This window comes from Venturia canescens, chromosome 1 (assembly GCF_019457755.1).
Source record: "Venturia canescens isolate UGA chromosome 1, ASM1945775v1, whole genome shotgun sequence".
Classification (NCBI taxonomy): Eukaryota; Metazoa; Arthropoda; class Insecta; order Hymenoptera; family Ichneumonidae; genus Venturia; species Venturia canescens.
Genome location: NC_057421.1, coordinates 21,916,807 through 21,937,480, shown reverse-complemented (window position 1 = coordinate 21,937,480; position 20,674 = coordinate 21,916,807). Strand labels below are relative to the sequence as shown.

Below are 20,674 nucleotides of genomic sequence, written 5' to 3'. Positions count from 1 at the left end.
TACTAAGTACACGCGAAGAATGTGAGAGCCGAAGGACACGATTTTTTCCTGTACTTATACGATTCAAGAGGTAACCCTTCGAGAGATCTCGATCGTGACTGGATTTCAAGATCTTTCATACCCTTCTAATAAGTCCACAAACCGGCATATATAGCGAGCGAGTTCCATGTAACAGCAAAATTCCAATGAAGCATTATTAAATGAGAAAACGAAAAAATTGGCAGGCCTTCTTGCAATGCGGTCGCGATCGATATCGAAACATTCCTCCTTAAAAAGACTAGTTATTCATTTCCGTTCAGAAATTAACTTTCTTGGAATACAAATTCCTCGCTCAAACGTTGTCTGTCACACCCTCGAGTACGATTTTCGACAATCAATTATTTCGAATGATTTTACTTCGGTTCCGTTCCATGAAAATTCTCTCGGTGAACGAATCAACTTTTTTGTGCCCTCAAAACAATAGGCTGTACGAGTAATAAATGTGCCATGAGTTATTTGTGGCCGCATTCTTTCGAAAACGATTTTTTAAGGCGAAATAATGATCGAACTGCAAACGTACACTGTACGATTAAAGTTTTTCAAGCCTTTAGAAAGAAGGCTCGAAGAGGTCCAAAAGAATCTGTCAGGCGAGCCAAGAATTAACATCGAGAGGGAGAGAACGCACCAGAAATGTTGGGGAGTAGTAATTCCTTGAAGCATTTCCGTACGTTTGAGTGCACGCGTTAAATTATAATAACGCGTGATGGTGCGGAGTGCGTTGGGTTCGGTGAAAAAAAAAGTCGAAGGGTTGATTCTATGGTGATTTTATAGCCCGGGAGAGTCGACTTTACCTTGCCGAAACGTGCCATATAAGGCACGAGAGTGCGTGAGTCCTGAGTGCCGCCGATGCTGGCAGGAGAGAAAGAGAGGAAAAGAGACAGAGAAGCCTCTATAACTTTAATGCTTCGATTTTGGTGAGAGTACGAGGTGCATAAACGTTCGTGGAAATGTTTTCGGTACCCGAAGCGGTGATCGTACCTTCGCGTACACAACATTAAACACGAATATCGCCCAATGTATCGGGTGTTTCGCCAGGAAACGAATTGGCATCGAAAATATCACTGGATACCAGATTTTTTTGATTTTTTTCAATTTTCAGCAAAATCGAACCTCAAGGTCGCTTAATTCTCAATCAATAAAAAAAAACACCAAGTTTTATCTTGTTGCATCTTGTCCAATATTCGAGAGTCTCGTCGACTTCGTCGCGGGATTGAGATCTAGAAAGTGAAGTGAATTTCATGATTGCGAAACGAGTCTAGTAGCAACTATTAAGGTCTTTTTTTACGGGATCGTACCGAGCCGTTGTACTATAAAATAACCATTAAAGTGGGACACCCTGGATATGAAAATTTGAACATCTGCAATACATTGCTTGTCTTTAATTCTCGATGCTCTCGTGCACACGACAATAAAATCGTTAATGAGCTCTCTCGACGTCCCAAGAAATCACTTGCTTCCGTCTAAATAACACCGCTTTATTATTACATCGCAATTATTGCTGGTATGATGGCTATAATTTTTTCATTTTTATTTCTTAATCGCATATTTCACGACGACCGAGTGCACCGAAATTGCAATGATTTTATAACACAAACCAGAAAATCAGATGCAAGCTAAAGTGATAAAATTCAGAGGTGAGAATGGTTAAGCTTTCACGGTGATTCAGCGATTTTCTTCAAACGGCAAAGGTCAATCTTCATAAACTTGTGATCGAACCTCTCGCATATGTGTGACACCGTAGCACTTTTTAATCTTATCAAAAGATATCGTGAACGCAAATTTTGTCATTTTTAATTATCTTTCAATGAGTTATACAAACACACAAAAAGGTTTGTAACGGTTAACCGAGAAATTACCGCATTGCTGTGCGTTTGAAAAAAGCCCGAAGTACAGGCATACAGAATGGAGAATGCAAGCTCCATCGACACGTGTCGGTAGATAACCACGAGGGTTAACGAGACTCACGCAAACTCTGCGGAGTATTGGCATTGCTGTACCGTGAGTACCTTGGCACAACATCGCATAGGTCACGTACCACACACAGGGTGTCCTCACTCCGATTACATTAAAAATCGAACATTGTGCCCTTGAAATTTCAACCTCCACTGAAGAACCCCTCGATCCCACTTTACAGTGCTGTACAGTGAAAAAAAAACTGGGAATGAAAATGAAAAAAAAAAATTGATTCAGAAAACACAACATCGTTCGATTCGACAAGAATCAGAGTCGAAGAATGGGAGCGAAGGTTGAAAAAATAATCGCGATTTCCAGTTCTGAATAACCTGGAAACTGTGCTGGTAATGAAAAACATTTGAATCAGTGGATTCAGACACCCCGTAAACGAGGCATTTTAATCCGTATACGTATAAATATATGAGCGTACGTAGATGAAACGAAGGAGAGGAAGATAAAGGCAAAAATGCACAGTGACGATCTCATCCGCACGCGCCAGAGTTCGTGAACGTTGAGGCCGCGTGTGCGATCGTGCGTGAGTGCAACTCTCGCTCGCTTACAGCCCGAAGAGGGTGCAGATTGCCATATTTGCAGTTCTCAAAGCTGAACGTGACTGCTCGGCCAAGAGACTCGTACCGTGTATAGTTATAATGTAAGGCGACATAACGTAAGACTAACTTCGGTGTCTAGTGTGACAGAAACGACCGGAACTTCTGACAATGATCGTGATCGGCGAGACCAGAATTTTCATCCGCGATGTAACGTTACGATAATGCAATACACGACCATATGTGTGTGTATATAGAACGTGAAATACGTGAGTGCACGCTCCAAGAACGTGATATTCATACGGGCCAATCTCGTAGAAATGCTCTCTCCATATTACTCCACATCGCTGCATCAGGCGGTAAACAAATTCAAAAATCGGAAGTCTCGATATAGAAACGTACGACTGTGTGAGCAGCGCTTCCTGACGATTTTCTCAAGCCCCCCGCTCGATATCCGATTCAATTTATTCCGTCGTTCTCAGTACTGTTATTTTATTCACTTGGCAATCAACTGTTTTTTATTCCTAGTACACATTTCACTCTCCAGGTTTACCGTTTCGCAGACAGCAGTTTATTATTTATCAACGCACGTGAAAAAGAGTTCTTAAAGGTCTTCCACGTAGGTGGAAACACTCGACGTCGAATTACACGCGACGGGCGCGTGCCGAGGATTCGCCCACGCGTGCTTTCTGCACACGAGACTTTGGAAAAAATGCTTTCCTCACCTCCACCGCATTCACAAATATTTACTGTGAGCAGGAACATACAATGGGGAACGACAACATCGAATCGTTGCTTCGATAGCTGACCGTGGTCAAAGGTCGTCAATCGTAACGTGGGTGAATTTAGTGGTGCAGAACCATTCTTGTGTTGATGCACAAAGAGAGCTGAGGACATGCAAGGGAACAATTGATCTCGATTGATTCATGCATGCTTGCCTAAATTTGAGGTTCGATTTTTTGTAAATAAATAACTTAAAATTATCGCGGGTATTGGTTCAGTTGGGGAAATTGGGGTAATTTCGACCGCCTAAAGGAAATTGATTAGTAATAGCCAACGATGAAATTGCAAAATAAATTTTCGATCTAGTTCATTTCTTGATATCTTGTTTACGATTTCCAATGTAAACTTTAACGAATAGCTGAAAAAATTGGTAGATATTTAGCAAAAAAGAACACTCCGTGAAATTCGGATTTACCTCGAACCTCCAAGGTAATTCCGGACGGCCCTTGGGCTGAATCTAGGTTGCATTAGAAATTACTACACAAATCTCAAACATATTTTCGACTCGTACTTTCGCTTGTGCAACCTTGTGAGCCCACGTTTCACACTCGATTCACACAATCCAGTCTTCGAATGGTGAATTTTTATATTTTTCAAAACAAAACAACTTTTTTTGTTTTCACATCGTTCACTGCACTCAATATCATACGTTCGTGTTTTCTTTCATATGTATTTAAGACGTTACTGAAATTTGATAAAAATCAATCGATATCGAGTAAGAGCAGAGCGTCCGGAATTCCCCCAATCAAGCCCTTCGAAATGACCCCAAACTGCGAAATTTCACAAATTAATTAATTAATAATTAAAAAACAGTGGGGTAAGCTCAAGTTTGAACTGCGTTAATAATTCTTACATGGAATAAGGATGTTAAATTATTTTTTTTAATAACATTGAAACGTTTATCCCGCAGTTTAATCAGTTTACTGTATGGCCAAAAATTAGATCAAAATGTACGAAATTTTATGATTCGTTTTACCTCGAAGAAAATAAATCGCTTCGCGCCTCGAACAATGCGTGAGTAAACGGAGCATCGTTAAGACTATCGCATGAGTTCAAGTGCGTGAAAATGGGACTTTCGGAATCCGTATTTACCCTGCGTCCGTGATTGCTCCACTTTCCCTGAATCGGGCATTAGGAGCTAAGAAAATGTCGACGTCGTTGTATCGATGATTTCCGTGCAATAATGTTTACAGTTTACGATAAAATTAACGCGAATGGGAGTCGTAATCCAGCTGATTTAATGACGGAAGTAACGTCGGTTACAGTCCATTGTTTCATACACGTCGATATAAAAGAGGAACGTATACTCTCAGAGTCTCCTTTACGAGCGCCATCTTAGCTAGTAACGCGGATAATTCGCGTCGTTGATACTTTGGGATCTGGGACTGCGGAGATCGGAGGGTTAACCGCGCGTTCGAAGATGTAACTAAGTGTGCAGCGCAGAAAGAGGGAGACGAAAGAGAAAATAAGAAAATAAGAGAGTGAGGGAATGGTGAAAAATATATGCGAGTGATTTACTGCAAGAGACTGAGATTTACAGCTCTGTCGTGGTAATGCCGTCGAAACCTCGCTGCGGAGCACGCAGTTTTCCCATGCACTTTAAGCGCGTACTCACACGATGTCCGAAAAGTCATTTTTTCACGACTATTCGATTGGATAATTAGAATCTGTGAAGGAACTTCATTAACGATTGCTTTTACCACCGCGCTTCATCCATGAATTAATTAGTGCGCTGACGCCGAGAGATTGAGTTATGAATGTCGAGGATTGATCGCATTCGAGTCTGGTGAACGAGCCTAAGTACTGACACCGCATCCGCCTCTTTTCCTTTCAATTTTCCATTTACATGCCGCAGATTTCTTACCTTAGCTCATCTCGAGTGAGAAATCGAACGAAAAAATAGACGGTTATGGACAGCGATGGATGCGCGCGGTCCGCGTCTGCTTCCGGCGGTCACCGGAGTGAAGCAGCCTCGCGGGCGAGGCCGATACTCGCTTCGCGAGCAGAAAGCACTTCTGCCGAATCGGTTATTCGAACGTTGATGCGATGGGCGCGTAGAAAACCTGCGGAAGTACGCGCAGGAACGATGAAAAAAAGCAATCCACGAGAGCTTTTTCTTCCACGATTTTGAAGCGAGCTTTCTACCAGACTTTCGGGACACTTTGTATGAGAAAGGAGGCGTTTGCACGCGCCCATCTTTCCGCTCGTATGCGTACACACACGCGTGACTGCATACGTCCCCTCATCCTCTCTGACAGCGGGTGACCACTCCCTGAACTATCGCGACCGTTACCGTACAAAACGCCGTAACTCACTTGACTTTACACCTCCGATCGTACGCAGGTTACGACCTTCTCGGCGCTAACTACGTCTACGACTTTTAGGCACTTGGGATTCGTGCGCGTAAAAGTCTCTATCCCCCGAAGCTTCTTGGAACTTATTCATTATTTTATTTGTGCTCATTTGCAATTGAGTTTCCATGATAATGTCAATGTTAACGAAGCACCTTTACGAATTAAAATCGAACAAAATGCATCGCTATTTTTTGGTATGGGAACCTGGATTTTATGGTGGCGGAAGGCGGCGATAATAATCAAAATTTGTATAAGCTCGAAATTTCTTGAATTCTCAAAAATATGTCGAATCAGGGCTTCAGTTTAAATCTTCTCCTTTTGATGCGTGTGCGGTATTGTTGGGTGAGTCCGGAACACTGTCGATGTGTGTGCAGAACCGTTGAATGGGTTTGGAGCACTGCGATGTGTGAATGGTATCATTGAGTGGATCTTGAACATCTTCCTTGTTTCGTCTCTCGATTTTTCACCTCCCCTTTATGCTTTTTTTTCAGATTCAAAAAGAAAATTTTTACTTTCCCCCTCCTTAAGATTGATCCTCGTGAAAAATGTTGAAAAAAATGAATTTTCCAAACAAAGATCACGCGCCAACATAATATTGCTTGTTATCGTGTCTCTCATTCATCAAGAACGTAAAAAAAATATAAGCCTGATCATAGGTGGAGCCTCACTTCTGCATAATTACCAATTTTTTTTCCCAAATCAATAAAAAAACATTCGCGCAGGCACAGATACAACGATTTTCCAAATTCTAAACTCGGTCAGAGGCCAATCTTGATTTTTTATTTATCCAAGATACTTGAGGTTGTTACAGCGCATTACGCCAGTATGTACTTTGTGCTCGTGTGGTTGGCGCCGCCGGCGAATGTATCTTAAATATTTTATTCACGGCTGTTCATCCACGCTTCACTTATTATAGTCGATTTTATACCTTCTCTCTTTGTTTCTCTCCCTCCTCAGCCTGCATTCTGTGTCCTTCTCTCTCACCCGCTCCCTCTCTCTCTTTCTTTGCGTGTATTCACATTGTGCGTTCGTTTGTACACAGCCATTTAAAATTCGCGCCGCAACGAGCGCTGTTACGTACTACGTGCACATGTTATATTTATGAATCCAGCGTATCGCGTATAGTTTGGCGCCACGCTTTTCCACGCTTCCCTCTTCCTGTGAACCAGTTGAGCGTGTGCGTAAACGAACTTTAATAGCACATTATGTTTTTCTAATAATTATGAACCAGAAACTGGGCTCCAGTTTGGAACACCGTTGCTCCAAAATATGGTTTAACAAAAAGAAATTCTTCCCACTAAAGTATTTCAGTTATCTCGAATCGAGATCTATCTACGAATCTGACAATCACCGCGGTTGAGCGAAAAGGCTGCAAATACCGCAATATATGAAGCATCAACGAAGTTCAAACCGATCGGTTTTTCTCTTTATCGCAGTGGCTTCTCGACAGCTTTCGAATGATCACTTTTAGCTTCATGTTCCATAATGATTCTTGGTAAATAAAAAAAACAGATCCCGGACAATTTTTATTCTCAAAATCGTTGATTTTGAAGATCGACAATGACAAGATCGTCAAAAGCGAGAAAAGAAAAGCAAAAGATTGAAGTTGAACCGGCGTGATCGTTTTACGGCTGCACGATCGCAAAACGATCCGGAATCTTTGTGAGGTCGTTCTGATTGATGGCACGTAACAATGAACGTGAAATAGTGGAGTCGATACGAAAAAAGAAAGAAAAAATCAAATGAAAGATAGTGACTTCGATGAGCGTTACTTTCTCAGATTCAGTGAGTTGTTCATTCGTGAAGGATACAACAATAACAATCGCAATAATAATGATAATATTTTATTTTTTATATATATGCATTGTATCGAGTTTCATACGATCGATCGACAATCACACGCCATGGAGTTCATTGTATCCTGCTGCTGTTGCTGTTGCTGCTGTTTTATATCGATGGCCTCCCGTATCGATTCGACGTGGTACAGAGAATAAACGGTATATCGTCGTCAAGCCGCCGGACGAGGCATGCATAGATACAATGCACATTTCACTGACCCCAGGAGCAATCGAATCCCTCTCACTCTATCTCTTTCTCTGCCTCTTGCTTTAACTCCCCATCTCTGTCTTCATCTTTGTCTCTTCTCTGTCTTTTATTTCACTCCATCCTTTGATCTTTTTGTTTCTCGTTATCTCTTGTTTCTTCGATCTTGTATCTCTCTCTCTCTCTCTCTCTCTCGTTTTTTGCTTTCTCATTGCTTTATTTTCTCCTGTGCGTTTCCTCTCTCGCTCTCTCCACCGCTCTCTCATGAACCGCAGGCAGTTTCTCCGGTCATCAAAGATCGATATCGTCGATAACGATGTCACGCGAATCGACCTAGCGCGATACACTCTCCAATATATTTAAATCTCTCTTCACGAATGTGCTCTGTCCATCGAGACTTCCACTTAAACCCAATAAACTCCCGAGAAAATTCAAACCGCAGGAACTGTTTATTCGAAAGGAAACCACGTGGTTTTTACTCGTCTCGATGCCACTTTCATAAGCAATATCATTCTTTCGTTTTTATTTAACAAAATAAACGATCATCATTAGATCTACGAAGTTTGCCCATCGGATGAGAATTAAGGCGAATGGTAAGCGCTCGATCAAGTTCATTAACGCTAAGTGCTGGGATTACACGTGAATTGCAAATTTCTATGGTTTCAACTTGATCGCTTATCCTTCGTGGGCAAGTGTATTCACCTATTTTCCTAAATGTATATAATTACGAATTTATATGTGCGGCAAAAGACGAACTGGCATCGTCTCTCGCATCCTTCCACAATTATTCATTACGAGATCACGTCCTGCGGACTCCGGATCGAGATCTCTTCGATCAACGTATGACCGCATGTACACACGCATATATTTACCGTTTATAATGTACCTCGAACCACCATTAATGATCGTAACGAACCAATTACTGCGCAACCGTGACAGAATATCATAAGAAAATAGAGGAAAAAATGACTGAAAATTATTTAACACGATCCAGTTAGAAGCGATCTGTGAATGTGAAAATTTGTTTTTAGTTATCGTTTTTCAATGTAATTTAAAACATCTAATTTATTTATAATTTATCGTTTTGGTCTACGTCATTATTATTTTAACTGTTTTTTTTTTTTTTATATATATATATATATTTTCATTCTCCTATCATCAATTTTACTGTTATTATTATTAGACGAGTGGGTGCGAACGCGTACATAAAAGTCAACCGCGAAGATTCTTGCGGAAGCTGCACACTACGCTCGATCTTTTCATCTCGGCTCGCGGGTGTTCCACTTCGTAAACAGGACCAGCCAGTTTCTGCGTGGAGGTGATCACAGTTTCCGTATAAATTTATCACTATATATTATCGAGTATCAGGTAAAGGTGTACGCGAGACCGCTCCCACGGAATCGTGGAAATCTTGAACCGGCACTCCCTCGCATATAATGGTTTCATCTCCGGTTTTCTTTTAGCCGGATCAATTGAATTAGTGGAACGGCGATTTTTTCTTTTCTTTCAATTCGATTATTATTGTACATTATTTCTGAAATGTTCTTACCTTCGTAAGAAATGTGTCGAAAATCTTCGGTTCCCCGAGCCAAAACGACCAGTTGAAGAACGAGCGCAAGCGATACCCACGGTGATGGCATTTTGCTCGTTGCTGATGCGGACCGTCGCTCTGTAAGTTTCAATCAATGTTTATTAGTCTCATTTTCCAGCACTGCTTTCATGCAATCGTCAACATATGATTTGCCAATTATTAAATATCATTTCGAGTGTTCGCTGCTCAACCACGTGCATGCAACGATGCAGATATATTCGTCGAAGGACTCCAGAAGAAAGAAACAAATTAAAGTACACCATCCATCAAACGTTCTCTCAAAAGAAAAAAAACACGAATGTCGTCATTTGCCGTTGAATTTTCACAGTAAAATATTACACTGTGTGATTGCATACACGCGGCAAATTGATCACGAATGATTCCCGATACCCTTGACATTTGCCTATATATCAGTTTGTTTTATTCGCAACGCTATATGACATTCGCGAGTTTGCAGCATGCACTCGAGTGCGCAACGAAGCTCAGGGGCTTTTTATCGCATAGAATCCTCCCTGTTGCAATTATTATGCCCGTAAAGATATAGATAAGACTCGGAGAACAAAAACAAGAGGTATAAAACCGCGGGCGTATGAATATGTATATTCATCTGATGAAGACTCTGCGGCGAGAAGAGAGCGATGGTGTCATCAAGATTGATGCACCCGAGCATCTGCAGCGTGTGTACGTACTCATTTCTATTTCTCATTCCGTGCGGATGGCATTTCGTTGAAAATATCACAAATTAATATCCGCAAAACTGGGAAAATGAAACGAAGTGTTACGGGTTTGCTCTGCTGCTGGCACTTGAGAGGAAAAATAATTTGCTGAATGAAGTTTGCAGCGTTGGAGTCCAACGAAATGATGAAAGAAAGCCCTCCAAGAATTCCAGTAGTTCTCCGATTTCGCGATCCCGGAGAATTTGCAATTCGCAGCTCTTCAACCTGCTGCACCGATACTTCGTGAAATAAAAAACTGGTGAATTACAAACTTCGGCAATGCGAAGGACTCGAGATTCTTCCATGTCCAGAGAGATCAACTGATTTTTGACAAGGGTTTCTCCTTCCTCGCGACCCCGATACGTCTATCTCGAGTGTTTGGAAAAAAATATTCGTATTCAGCGTTCGATTGACGATAATCATTGCCTCGTAACGGAGACGAACGAGCGAGCCGGAAGTCGGGAGTTACGAGGCAAAAATCGACGTAGGTGGGTTCAAGCCTGTCTCACAAATTTGAAGTACAACATTTTGCGGCGGCAGGGAGGGAGAGAGTGAGAGAAAGGGAGGAAGAGAATGGGAACGAATTCAAAAGTTTCTCGTTTACCGATAAGGGCAGATCGACGATTAAACAACAATTTCAATGAATGTTATTCACCGGAGGAGGATTCGATTTGAAAAAGGCTTCAGCCAGCGGGACTTTGTTTCAAGCCTGCTTCGAACTTACGCCCCTTCACTCGTCAACCACTACGATTTTCCACGAAGGTAAGAAGGAATCAAAAAGTGCCTGACATTGCGCGCAGAAGAGCCGAGAAGAGAGTTGCCCAACCTCTTTTCGGCTTTCGCATCCTTTTTTGGTGCACCGACGCTCGTTCCAGCTCACCTGGACTTCAGCTTGCGAAACAATTACGATATTCTTTAATACACGGTGGGACAAAAATAAGCCCCTCCCCCTTCTCTTTTACCGTTTCACAGTGCGTGTTTTCGGTGTAAACTTTTACATAAAAAATAATGGCCTGGTATTTTAGTGTTTTTATGCCACTTCAGCCTCTTAACTTTGCTACAAATATTTTCAAGAAAGTATCGCAGGCACGATTCAACTCGGTTCAGCTTTCAGAAAAAATGCCCTCTTTTTGGATGACACTTTTCATCGCGTCGGCTCTCGAGAGCTCTCAACCTTCGTCGCCAATATTTATTCGCACGATATACCAAATTTTCAATATTCTTTGCTCTTTTTCTATCCACCGGATGCCTCCATTATCGATTAATCGATGTTACAGTTGACAGCTCATTTCGTATTTTTTAAATGTTATCATCCATGCACCCAATATAGTGACAATTGCTTAAATTTATTATCGAAATGGATCCTTCGCGATCAACAACTTCGACGATAAATGTCCCTCGCGTACTTTCCGCGTCTTCTCTCCGTCTCAATATAATCGCCGGGCACGGATCGTGTCTCGTGGGCAGCGTCAATGTCTCTCCCAGTACGACCGGGAATCTAGAGAGTGAGGACAAGGTAGCAGAAAATCTAAGAGGCAAAAGGCCGCGAGCAGGTTCAACGACCTCACCTACGGTGAGTTCCGTCGTCCTATCTACTTATAAACATATAGATATACACGTCAAACACGTAGTTGTATCTTCAACTCGAGTACACGGAGTTCCTTACTCGGAGGCTTGTGCGACTCTGTTTTTTTTCACCATTGCTCTTCCCGTCTCCGGTTCGAACGAAATAAGGAGTTTCTCGGGACGTCGAGAGCGAATTATGGCATTTGTAAGCCGTTCGAGGATCGCAACGGCGACAAGTGCACAAGAAAACTTGAGGTTTTCTTTTCTCGTCTCCCCCTTAATCCTCGAATACCTAACCTCAGTGCTTTTTTTTAACTGATAGTTCACTTCTGCTAATTAACAGTTTATAAAATTGATAATTAAAAAGTAGTCGACCGTTCGATAAAGTATGGTGAAGGTCCATTTTTTTTTAGCCGTAAATGACAGTTTAAGGTCCCCTGATAACGTGAACCGCACAGTTCCGGGGCCTCTTACGGTAGAAAATTTTAAATTATTTTATTTACAATTTTGAGTTTTTAACACGATACCCTATGAAAGAACTCACAATAATATTAATTGGGAAAAAATTATACGGTGTTGGAGCTTCGGAGAATTTTATATCGTGAAGAAAATTTATCACAGATTCCGTCTCTTTAAAAAAAAAAAAAAAAAACATTACCTTACGGAGCTTTAAGAAAGAAAACATGAAAAACGTTTTTGACGTGTCGAAAGCGAATGTCAGTTATTACGTTGAACTGCTGGTAACAGCTGATTGAACTTCGGGCAAAGTCAGGAATCGCCGAAATTTCATCAAATTTATTTTTTCGATTGACTCACGTGCTTTCATTCGTCTAGTAGCTTCGCTTTTTTAAGGTGGTTCCTCCACGAGACAGTTAAATTAGGAAATTATTTAAATTTGGCATACGTATTGTTTAACATATGAACAACACCTCTATAAAATTTTAACAAGTTTCACCATCCCGAACCCGAGATATATGTAATTGAAGTTGACTCAATTAACACGTAACATATGGACCATGCATAAGCAAACGGCACATTATTAATTCTACCGCTAGTACTAAAATTAGGAAGTTTATAAAAAACGAGGAGGAGTTAGAGCAGGATATCACAGATATTGTGAAAAAAAATCAAGGTGATTGACCATCTAGTTTGACAGATATAGCCTCGAGAAGTACGAAGGTTTAGGCTGCATACGATATATTTTGCAAGCGAACAAGCGAATGTCGTCTGTATAGACAACCTTTTCTGTGTGTTGAAGCGTAACCTGGATAGTTCCGTCAAAAAATTTACTCACGATGTCGGATCAAAAATACTTTTAGAATAAATTTTACGAAAGCAAATGATATTTGTACTGTATCTGCTGGCACCGAGTACGTATATAGGGTCTTTACAAAGTTATTGATTACGATCCGAACGAATTATCAAGCCTTTTAATATGCAGACAGTACATAACTTTTGGTTGGGGCTGTCGCAGAGGATCAACCTTAAAATGAATTGACCATTCCTTTTTCTCGGTGCCATTACACCTATATAAACTTTCTTTCGCTCAATAAAAATGTTCCCTAGGTTACGTGTATTTCAAGTGTCACCGGTACCGACTCGATCATTAACTAGTCAAGTTGAAGTATAAATTTAAACTTTTATGATATTTTTAAAGCATTTTATTACATTCTTATGATAAAAATATTCTCAGTGTAAGTGTTTATTAATTTTATTAATAATTTAGGCTTAAAATTAATCAACATAAAGTAGCTGCAAACTTGACTAGTCATAGAACGACCGAAGTGCTTTAAGGCGGGGGGAATTTCACCGATCACAGTGTGCGTTCGAGATCATCAGGTATTTTCAAGCGTGGAAATTTCTTTGAATTCAGTTATTTATGAAATATCACAACAGTTTGTTCGAATGATTGAACAATCGCGCGAGCAAAGTGTTACGTCACAATCTCGATAAGTTTCGAATACCGAATAAAATGTGCTGATCCACAATTTCAAAGTGCAAATAACTAGGAAAAAGTGTGTGTAAATGGAAAGAAATTGTGGAGCAAATGGGAGAGTGCTCGGTCCGAAGAACTGAAAAATTGTGCCGATTCGAGTGATAAGCAGAACAGGAAAAGCTGGAGAAAACATAAAATCGGAGTAGAGACGCGGAGGAAATAAATGGGAAGTCTAGACTCGGGGAATTCCCGTTGTCAATCATTGCCAAGCTCCGCCAGTCCAGTCGCCGTTTTTTTGCCTCCCTTGTGCGAATAGCCAGCCAACATCGCAGTGAACCTCGTGTGCCGCGTGCGCTCAAAAGTGAGGAAGACAAACGCGTGAACAAACTTCGTGCGAAGCATTAAAAGCTCCGTATGTATATAGAACGAGGTACACAAAGACCCACGTGGTGGCGCTCGCGGATGAATCCAACTATTCCGAGAGTGCGCGACGCGTGAGGGATCGGTATTATGGGCCGACCATAGACGAATATAGTCGATTGAGCTACATCACTCTCGGCTCTATATATTCGGTACTATTTCAACGGTATTCGGGAATCTAGCTATGCTTTTCTCCCGTTATTTAGTCTCCTCTCTCGCTCCGCAGAGTATTACGGCGGAGAATATATTTCGGGGCATCGCGGTGGTCCCCCGTGGCTGAACAGCGTTCTTTTAAATATCCATTACTGAGGCTCGATATCGTGTGCACGACGAAGTACAGCGAGCACGTGAGCTGAGAGTGTGTTTCGTTTGAATGTTTGAAAGCTTTAAAAATTGTGAATTTCGTCGGATTTTACAGTCGGGACTGCACGGTCCGGGCTTCGATGTTGTTCATGTGAAGAAGGCTTAAAATCGTGGGATTTTTCAAATTCTAATTACTTCGAACCGTTGTTATTGAATTGCGAGTTATATTTCGATTTTGTAAATCAACGTCGACGCTCTCTAGTCTCATAAAAAGGTCGGGACACAGGACAACTTTGAAACACTCAGAAAAAGAGGGAAAATTCGAAATTTATTATGAAGTGGAAGAAATCTTGTTGCTGTTTCGTGATTTTTGGCTCGGGGAAAAAAAATTATTCAAGAGATTTGCGTCCTTAACCCTCCGTCGCGCTTCAGCGTCTCTGAATCTCTTCTGGATTTTCTTGGCTTCGGATATATTTGTAGTAGTCTAGAAATCTCAGGGCTCCTTTGCTCATGCACATGCGTGGCCGTGCAGTAAGCCTCAGATAAGACAACAGAGGATTTTCATAATAAGAAACGGGATAAGCGTGGATGCAACGTGGCAGTTTGAGCTCTAAGATAAATGAGCTGCTCGAACACGTGGTACTATCGTATTATTTATGTGGATATACTTGTATATATGAATGGCTTTTATTTGCGTTGCTTTTTTCTCTCTCAAAATTTTTTTCTATCCCGACGAGATTCGTTTCACAATTCGTATCAGCATTCTACACTTTACGTCTCATGTCAATTAAGATAATGGTTATACTGTGAGAAAAAAACAAATATTACTTTGTCGCCGGGTACCTCTGAGTATGCAATGTTCCATCGCTTGAAAAATGTGTCCATTTCTTCCCTCGGTTATTCATAATAAACAACGTTTGATCGAATAAATAATACCTGGTTACAGGAAATAGGTTAAGTTTATTCAGATGGAAAATCACATAGTTTGAGAGTTGGTTAGAGTTAATACAATATCGTACATTTGTTAACATAAATAATAATCATAAAGATGAACATTACCTTTATTCTTGGTTATAAAAAGAGGTTAAAACGTAAAGTGGTATAACTTCGATTGTAAAGCGGTATAACGATGTTTGCGTAATTTAACAAGCGTGCCACACTCATGATCGGAAGAAAGATTGAGGAGAGGAACCTGAAGACACAGATTAACCGGATTGCGGTGGCGTCTGGTTCCGGTTAATCAGCGGGTGAACTTTGTGTCTTCAGACATTTGAATTCTTTTGATAATATCAAATTAAAAATATCACTGGTAAACACTATGCAAACAAAACTTAACGAGTAGTCGAAGTAAACAATTAATTGAAATGAGTGCAATTCATGTCAAAGGATGAATTGAAAAAAAACGTGCAATGGACCAAAGTTTGATTCAATGGTATTTTCTTTTTACTGGTTTTGAAAAAAAAAACACACACACGAACCCGTTGATTTCTTCGTTTCCTTGGAAACAAGAAGAGAAAAATTGATCGGAGTGTTACCGACAGTGAATATAAGATTTTTTGTTTTTTGGTGTGAAAAACGTTGACATATATTTCCATCACATAACTATTTTTAAACAACGTTGCTTTCTTCGAAATGAATTTTGAGAAGATTGAAGAAAAAACAACCAATAAAACGAGGCTTTTGAAAAAAGGGCTTACTGGGATATTAGGAAGGTTGAAATTCCGAGATTGCAGCATCGAAGATTCGATTGAAAAAGGTGCGAATATTACTACGATTTCAGTGTTTCGAAACTCGATATTTCATATCCGGTTGCCTGCATGCCCGGCACGCTACTGGCTTCAGTGCCTGGAGTTCCGAGCCTCCTATATTTGTTTGGCTAAAAGGAAAAGTATGAAGGATGGGCACGTTGTTTCGAAGACTGGCAAGTATAATTACGAAAGCAGACGTATCATGAAAACTCAAAATCCTGCTCTACGCGACGAGCAAGACATAATAATTACAGCTCGAGGGAAGGGACTCGAGAGAAACGTGTGCGTTTACGAAGAGGGCTATTGAGATAGGAGATAGAATGAGTCGTTATATACATGCACTCATAAATGTGTTTTCGTATACAGAGGGTCCCGGAAAGCTGCATCGAAAACTGAGCAAATTACGAGATGAACGCGCGGGAAGAACATTTTAAGAAACGTTCAATCTGCCATGATCAACCAAGGGTTGAGCAGGAATGAACGATAAAAAATCGAGTGCCCAAAATCATCGTGGTCCCCGAAATGGTTCGCTCGTCGACCAACCCCCGCCATCTCCATTTTTCTCTACCGACAAAAACCCAGAAGATTTTCTTCATCTTCTGAACACGATTCGGGGACAGTGATTTCGAGGACATCCTGTATGCACGAAGGCGTATACCAACATGCTCTATCGCTGTAGGACGTACGCGTATGTTTTTTCAACGGGATAGAATCCGGTAGTAGAGCCCCGCGTGTCTATACATAAACGACGATTAGCATATTTCTTTGCTGTAAAACTATTAAACGAGATGGACGTCAAGGTGTCTGGTGCTCGAGTACCCTATAGGCGTACAGGGCACAGGTACAATCGACTCATAGCTATATAAATACGTGAGCTTTTCCTGTGAACGAGAAGATTCTAAGCAGAGCGAATTAAAGTGTAAATTAAATGATGGGTTGGCTCGTTTTTTCCTCGGCGGTCCAGATTTTCCAGTAGGAAATTTCTTTTTCTTCGTCCATGCGGTAGTGAGCAGCGGCGCTTTTTTACTTAATCATTCTCGGACTTGTTCTTGGTCTTTTTACTCTGTTTTTTTAAACCGCCCCGAGCTTCGATTCATCGTCGTCGATTATGCTCCCGGTGCGCTGGAGGAACGATTGCGTGAATCTTACTCGTGTGTGCCTCGAGGAGAAACGCACTTAGAGGCTCCTATCGACCAGCAACGTGGTCGAGAGGTACATGGGAAATCACCGTGAGTGAATTAATGGCTACGAAGCGGAGCGACGGGAAGAATAAAAGGATTGAAGGAAAGAAGAAAAAACAGTGACGCTATTGTTATCGATTTATACAAGAATAACAGAAATTTTCGATCGACTGGCATCTCCAAAGTCGGTTCGAAGTCGACTTCGCTGGCCCGGGGCTACGAATATAGCTCGTTAATCAAATCAACACGAATCGGGTCCAACAACATTGGCCTTGTACAGTAATGGAGAAAAATTACCGAGTTCCTAAATTAACCGAATTTCCGGTAATGCAGTATCGACGAGAAACAGGTCGTTATGAGTAGAAACAAAAAACGTGACAAAAAGTGAACAGAGTTTCGGGTACAGCGAACGAGACTACCGTAAAGCTGTTGAAGCGACCCGAAAGGCATGATTATTATTTTAGAACCGTGAAAGCATGAAATCGTGTGTAACATTAATCGAAAATGATAAATGATTTGGGAGCAACGAGAGAGACCACCGGTGTAATAATTCGTACGATATTAGCGAGGAATTAGTCAAGTGGAAATTTCATTAATTATCGGATCATCTTGGGATATAAATTGACGTGAATACGCTCAGGCCTGAGATTCTGCGGGGTAAGCGCCAAGGATTTTGATCTCAATTCGACTGTATTTAACTCCGCGGGTTGTCTATACAAGCATATAAATATATATAAAACGTCTTCTGTTCGCCTCGGGGAAAAGAAATCTTCTCCTCCCTGCATCTCCCTCCGACGACTGCGATCGAATTATTCATTTCTTTTCCTCTCATCGGAGATCTCGTTAGTTCTCGTCGCTATCCGCATCGATGAATTTTTCGGCGTGTCAAAACCGTGTCGCGAAATATACACGTTTCGACAGTGATTGCCGGTTCTCGATAAGCCAAATTACTCGAATTATTATTTTTATGATTATCATTCTTATTTCAATATTAACCAGTTCGGCTAATGAGACAGAATTTTGATTTTTCTTCCTCAATTACCGACTCCGTCAAGCTTATCAAAGCGAAATAGTTTATTGTATTTATTATTGAAGAATTTCGACAATTTTTTCATCAGCTAAAAATCCTTTTCACTAGTATTTGGATAAAAAATATTTGGCAATACGATGGACTCGGTTTCGAATGAAAGTAACGAAATTTCTACGAGATTGCAGTTTTTCAATAGCGAGAATGAGTTTTGTAACGGAGCCTGAGTGAGCAGCTAGCGCTAAATCGAAATGATCATCCAACTATAAGAATAGAGACAGCGGCATTTAATGATTCATACTCTCACAATGTTCCAATCGAATGCACTTTCCATTGTGCAACATCAGTGTGGGAGTTGACCGAGGATTTTTCCCTCTGCGCGATTCATCGCCGACTGCGAATGTAAACAGGGATGAAGAAAAAAAATCATAAAAACCATTGCGCTCCGTTTAGATGCACGTGGACTTGCAAAAATCAATTACCGACAATGCTTCGGTGGGTGTCTTTCCTCCGTACATTTAGACATGTTAAAACGTCGCTGATTGTTGCAACGGAAAATTTCGTAAGATCATAGCGGAGATCCTGAGCGATGACTGGGATTGAATCTCGTGTAGGTTACACGAGAGAAACCTCCGTTTTTCTCATTTCCCTCCAAACCTAACTTTCTCACATCCCATCAATCGTTCATTGCTTCATTCGCTGTCGTAGGAATTGCGCAATCGTGTGAATTCGATCAATATTATCGACAAATTCGTTTAAAAATTAATTCAATCGAGGATTGATTATATTTAAAAAACATCGACGCAGTAGTGAAAAGTGTGGTTGACTCGAGCAGCGAAAAGTTTCGTTTATCATCGTTTGTGAATTTATAATTTCGTAAACAAATAAATGAACCTTTATCTGCAAAACTTCGTGCTTTTTCGTAGAGCTAATTTCACAGCATTTCTATAGATTTTATTGATTTTTTTTCCCCCTGTCAAAGTTTTTAACGAACCAATCAATTGTCACATTTGATTATGCGGGAGGGAACAAATGATTTAAATTTATCCGAAGATATTTGTTTCGTTGAAATACGACATGAAAGAAAGCGACCGGAGAATAAAGGACGAAAAAAGCGTGCTGCGAGAGAAAAAGATTCTGATCCAGCAGCCGAGGAAATGAGAATCAAGTCTGTCGATTTGCGGTCATGTCGTCCACGTAGAAACGGCGTAAGAGCTTCGAGTTTATACAACGGGACACGCGCACCTCCACCCACATACGCGACTGAGCATACATATATGGATTTATACGCGTATGTGTCACTGCATGTATTAAGCGCTGCCGAGGTGAAAAAAGGGAGAGAGGTAGACGAGAGAAACTGGCAAGTCAAACGTGCGTGGGTACATCGTGCTCTCCTCATTCGGCACGTATTATTAATGCTCGTGTATGTGTTTCTGTTTATGTTTATAATAATAAATGAAACCACGCAAAAACCTTGGAGCCCTCCCTGTTTCCATTTACAAGCGTGTCGTTTCGATTCGATATAGATTCACATGAACGATCTTGTTATGCTTCAGAAATTGTTTAAATATTTTTGCTGCTAGATTTTTAACTGTGCACTGATAAATGGATTTTTAGTTTGATTCTCCAAAAATAACGAGATTCGATGACGAAAAAATGCTCAAAATGTATTGCTGGTACGTTTCAAAGTTGTTTTTTCACGAGTGAGTATCCCAACGAGAAGTTAATGAGTGAGCAAAACAAGTTTGAATATGACGAATTAAAGTATAGATATAATTTCGAAAAGCCACGCCTCGAGGCTCTCCCGAATAATTAGCAAGCGTGTATCTCCGCTCGATATTCGATCGGGTCCCCGCGAATAACGTATTGAGTCGTCACCGCGAGTTTTTCCAAGATGAAGCAATAAAAAGTAAATAAACGAATAAAACGGAGAAGGTACACGCACAGCATCGCACCTGCACGCGAAATTAGGATGGAGAGTACGTGCTCTCTCGCGAGTGGATTTTACCGGGAGTTTTTTAATTAGGTGGGTGGAGCGGAGATGAGATGGGTCCAAACAGACACATGCACAAAGCCGCGTATACAGTCTCGGACTTCGTTTAAACGAGGTTGCTATGCGGACAAGGTCGATTGTGAGAAACCGGTAAGCCGAATAACGCGACCAAGCGGATGTTTTTCACTCGTGTGCAGCAGCAGATTTTCCATAATTGACAGCTGACGAAAAAAAGGCGTATAAGCGACGTTGAAGCTAGAGCGTCGGGGATCGATATTTTTTGCTACGAGTTAACTGTGAATTTATGGGATTTCGTAATATCCTCGGAACTCGTGTTTGTAAATGTAGCCGTACAGAAGGTGGGCGAGATGGTCCTAAATATTTGTGCATTCATAATACGATACGTTTGATTATATAAATTTATGAATATCCATTAAAATGTACAATATTAATGGATATACAGGAATATACAT

The 20,674-nt window shown here is 40.9% G+C and overlaps 1 protein-coding gene across 2 annotated transcripts in view; it reads right to left on the bottom strand.

Moving 5' to 3' along the window:
* Positions 1-20,674, bottom strand: part of Sema5c (Semaphorin 5c) — an 85,467-nt gene that overhangs the window by 42,639 nt on the left and 22,154 nt on the right. For both annotated transcript variants that reach the window (XM_043410916.1, XM_043410926.1), the window contains exon 2: positions 9,270-9,389. In XM_043410916.1, coding sequence (XP_043266851.1) covers positions 9,270-9,360 — 91 coding nt within the window. In that variant the 5' untranslated portion in view covers positions 9,361-9,389. The remainder of the gene's footprint in view (positions 1-9,269; positions 9,390-20,674) is intronic.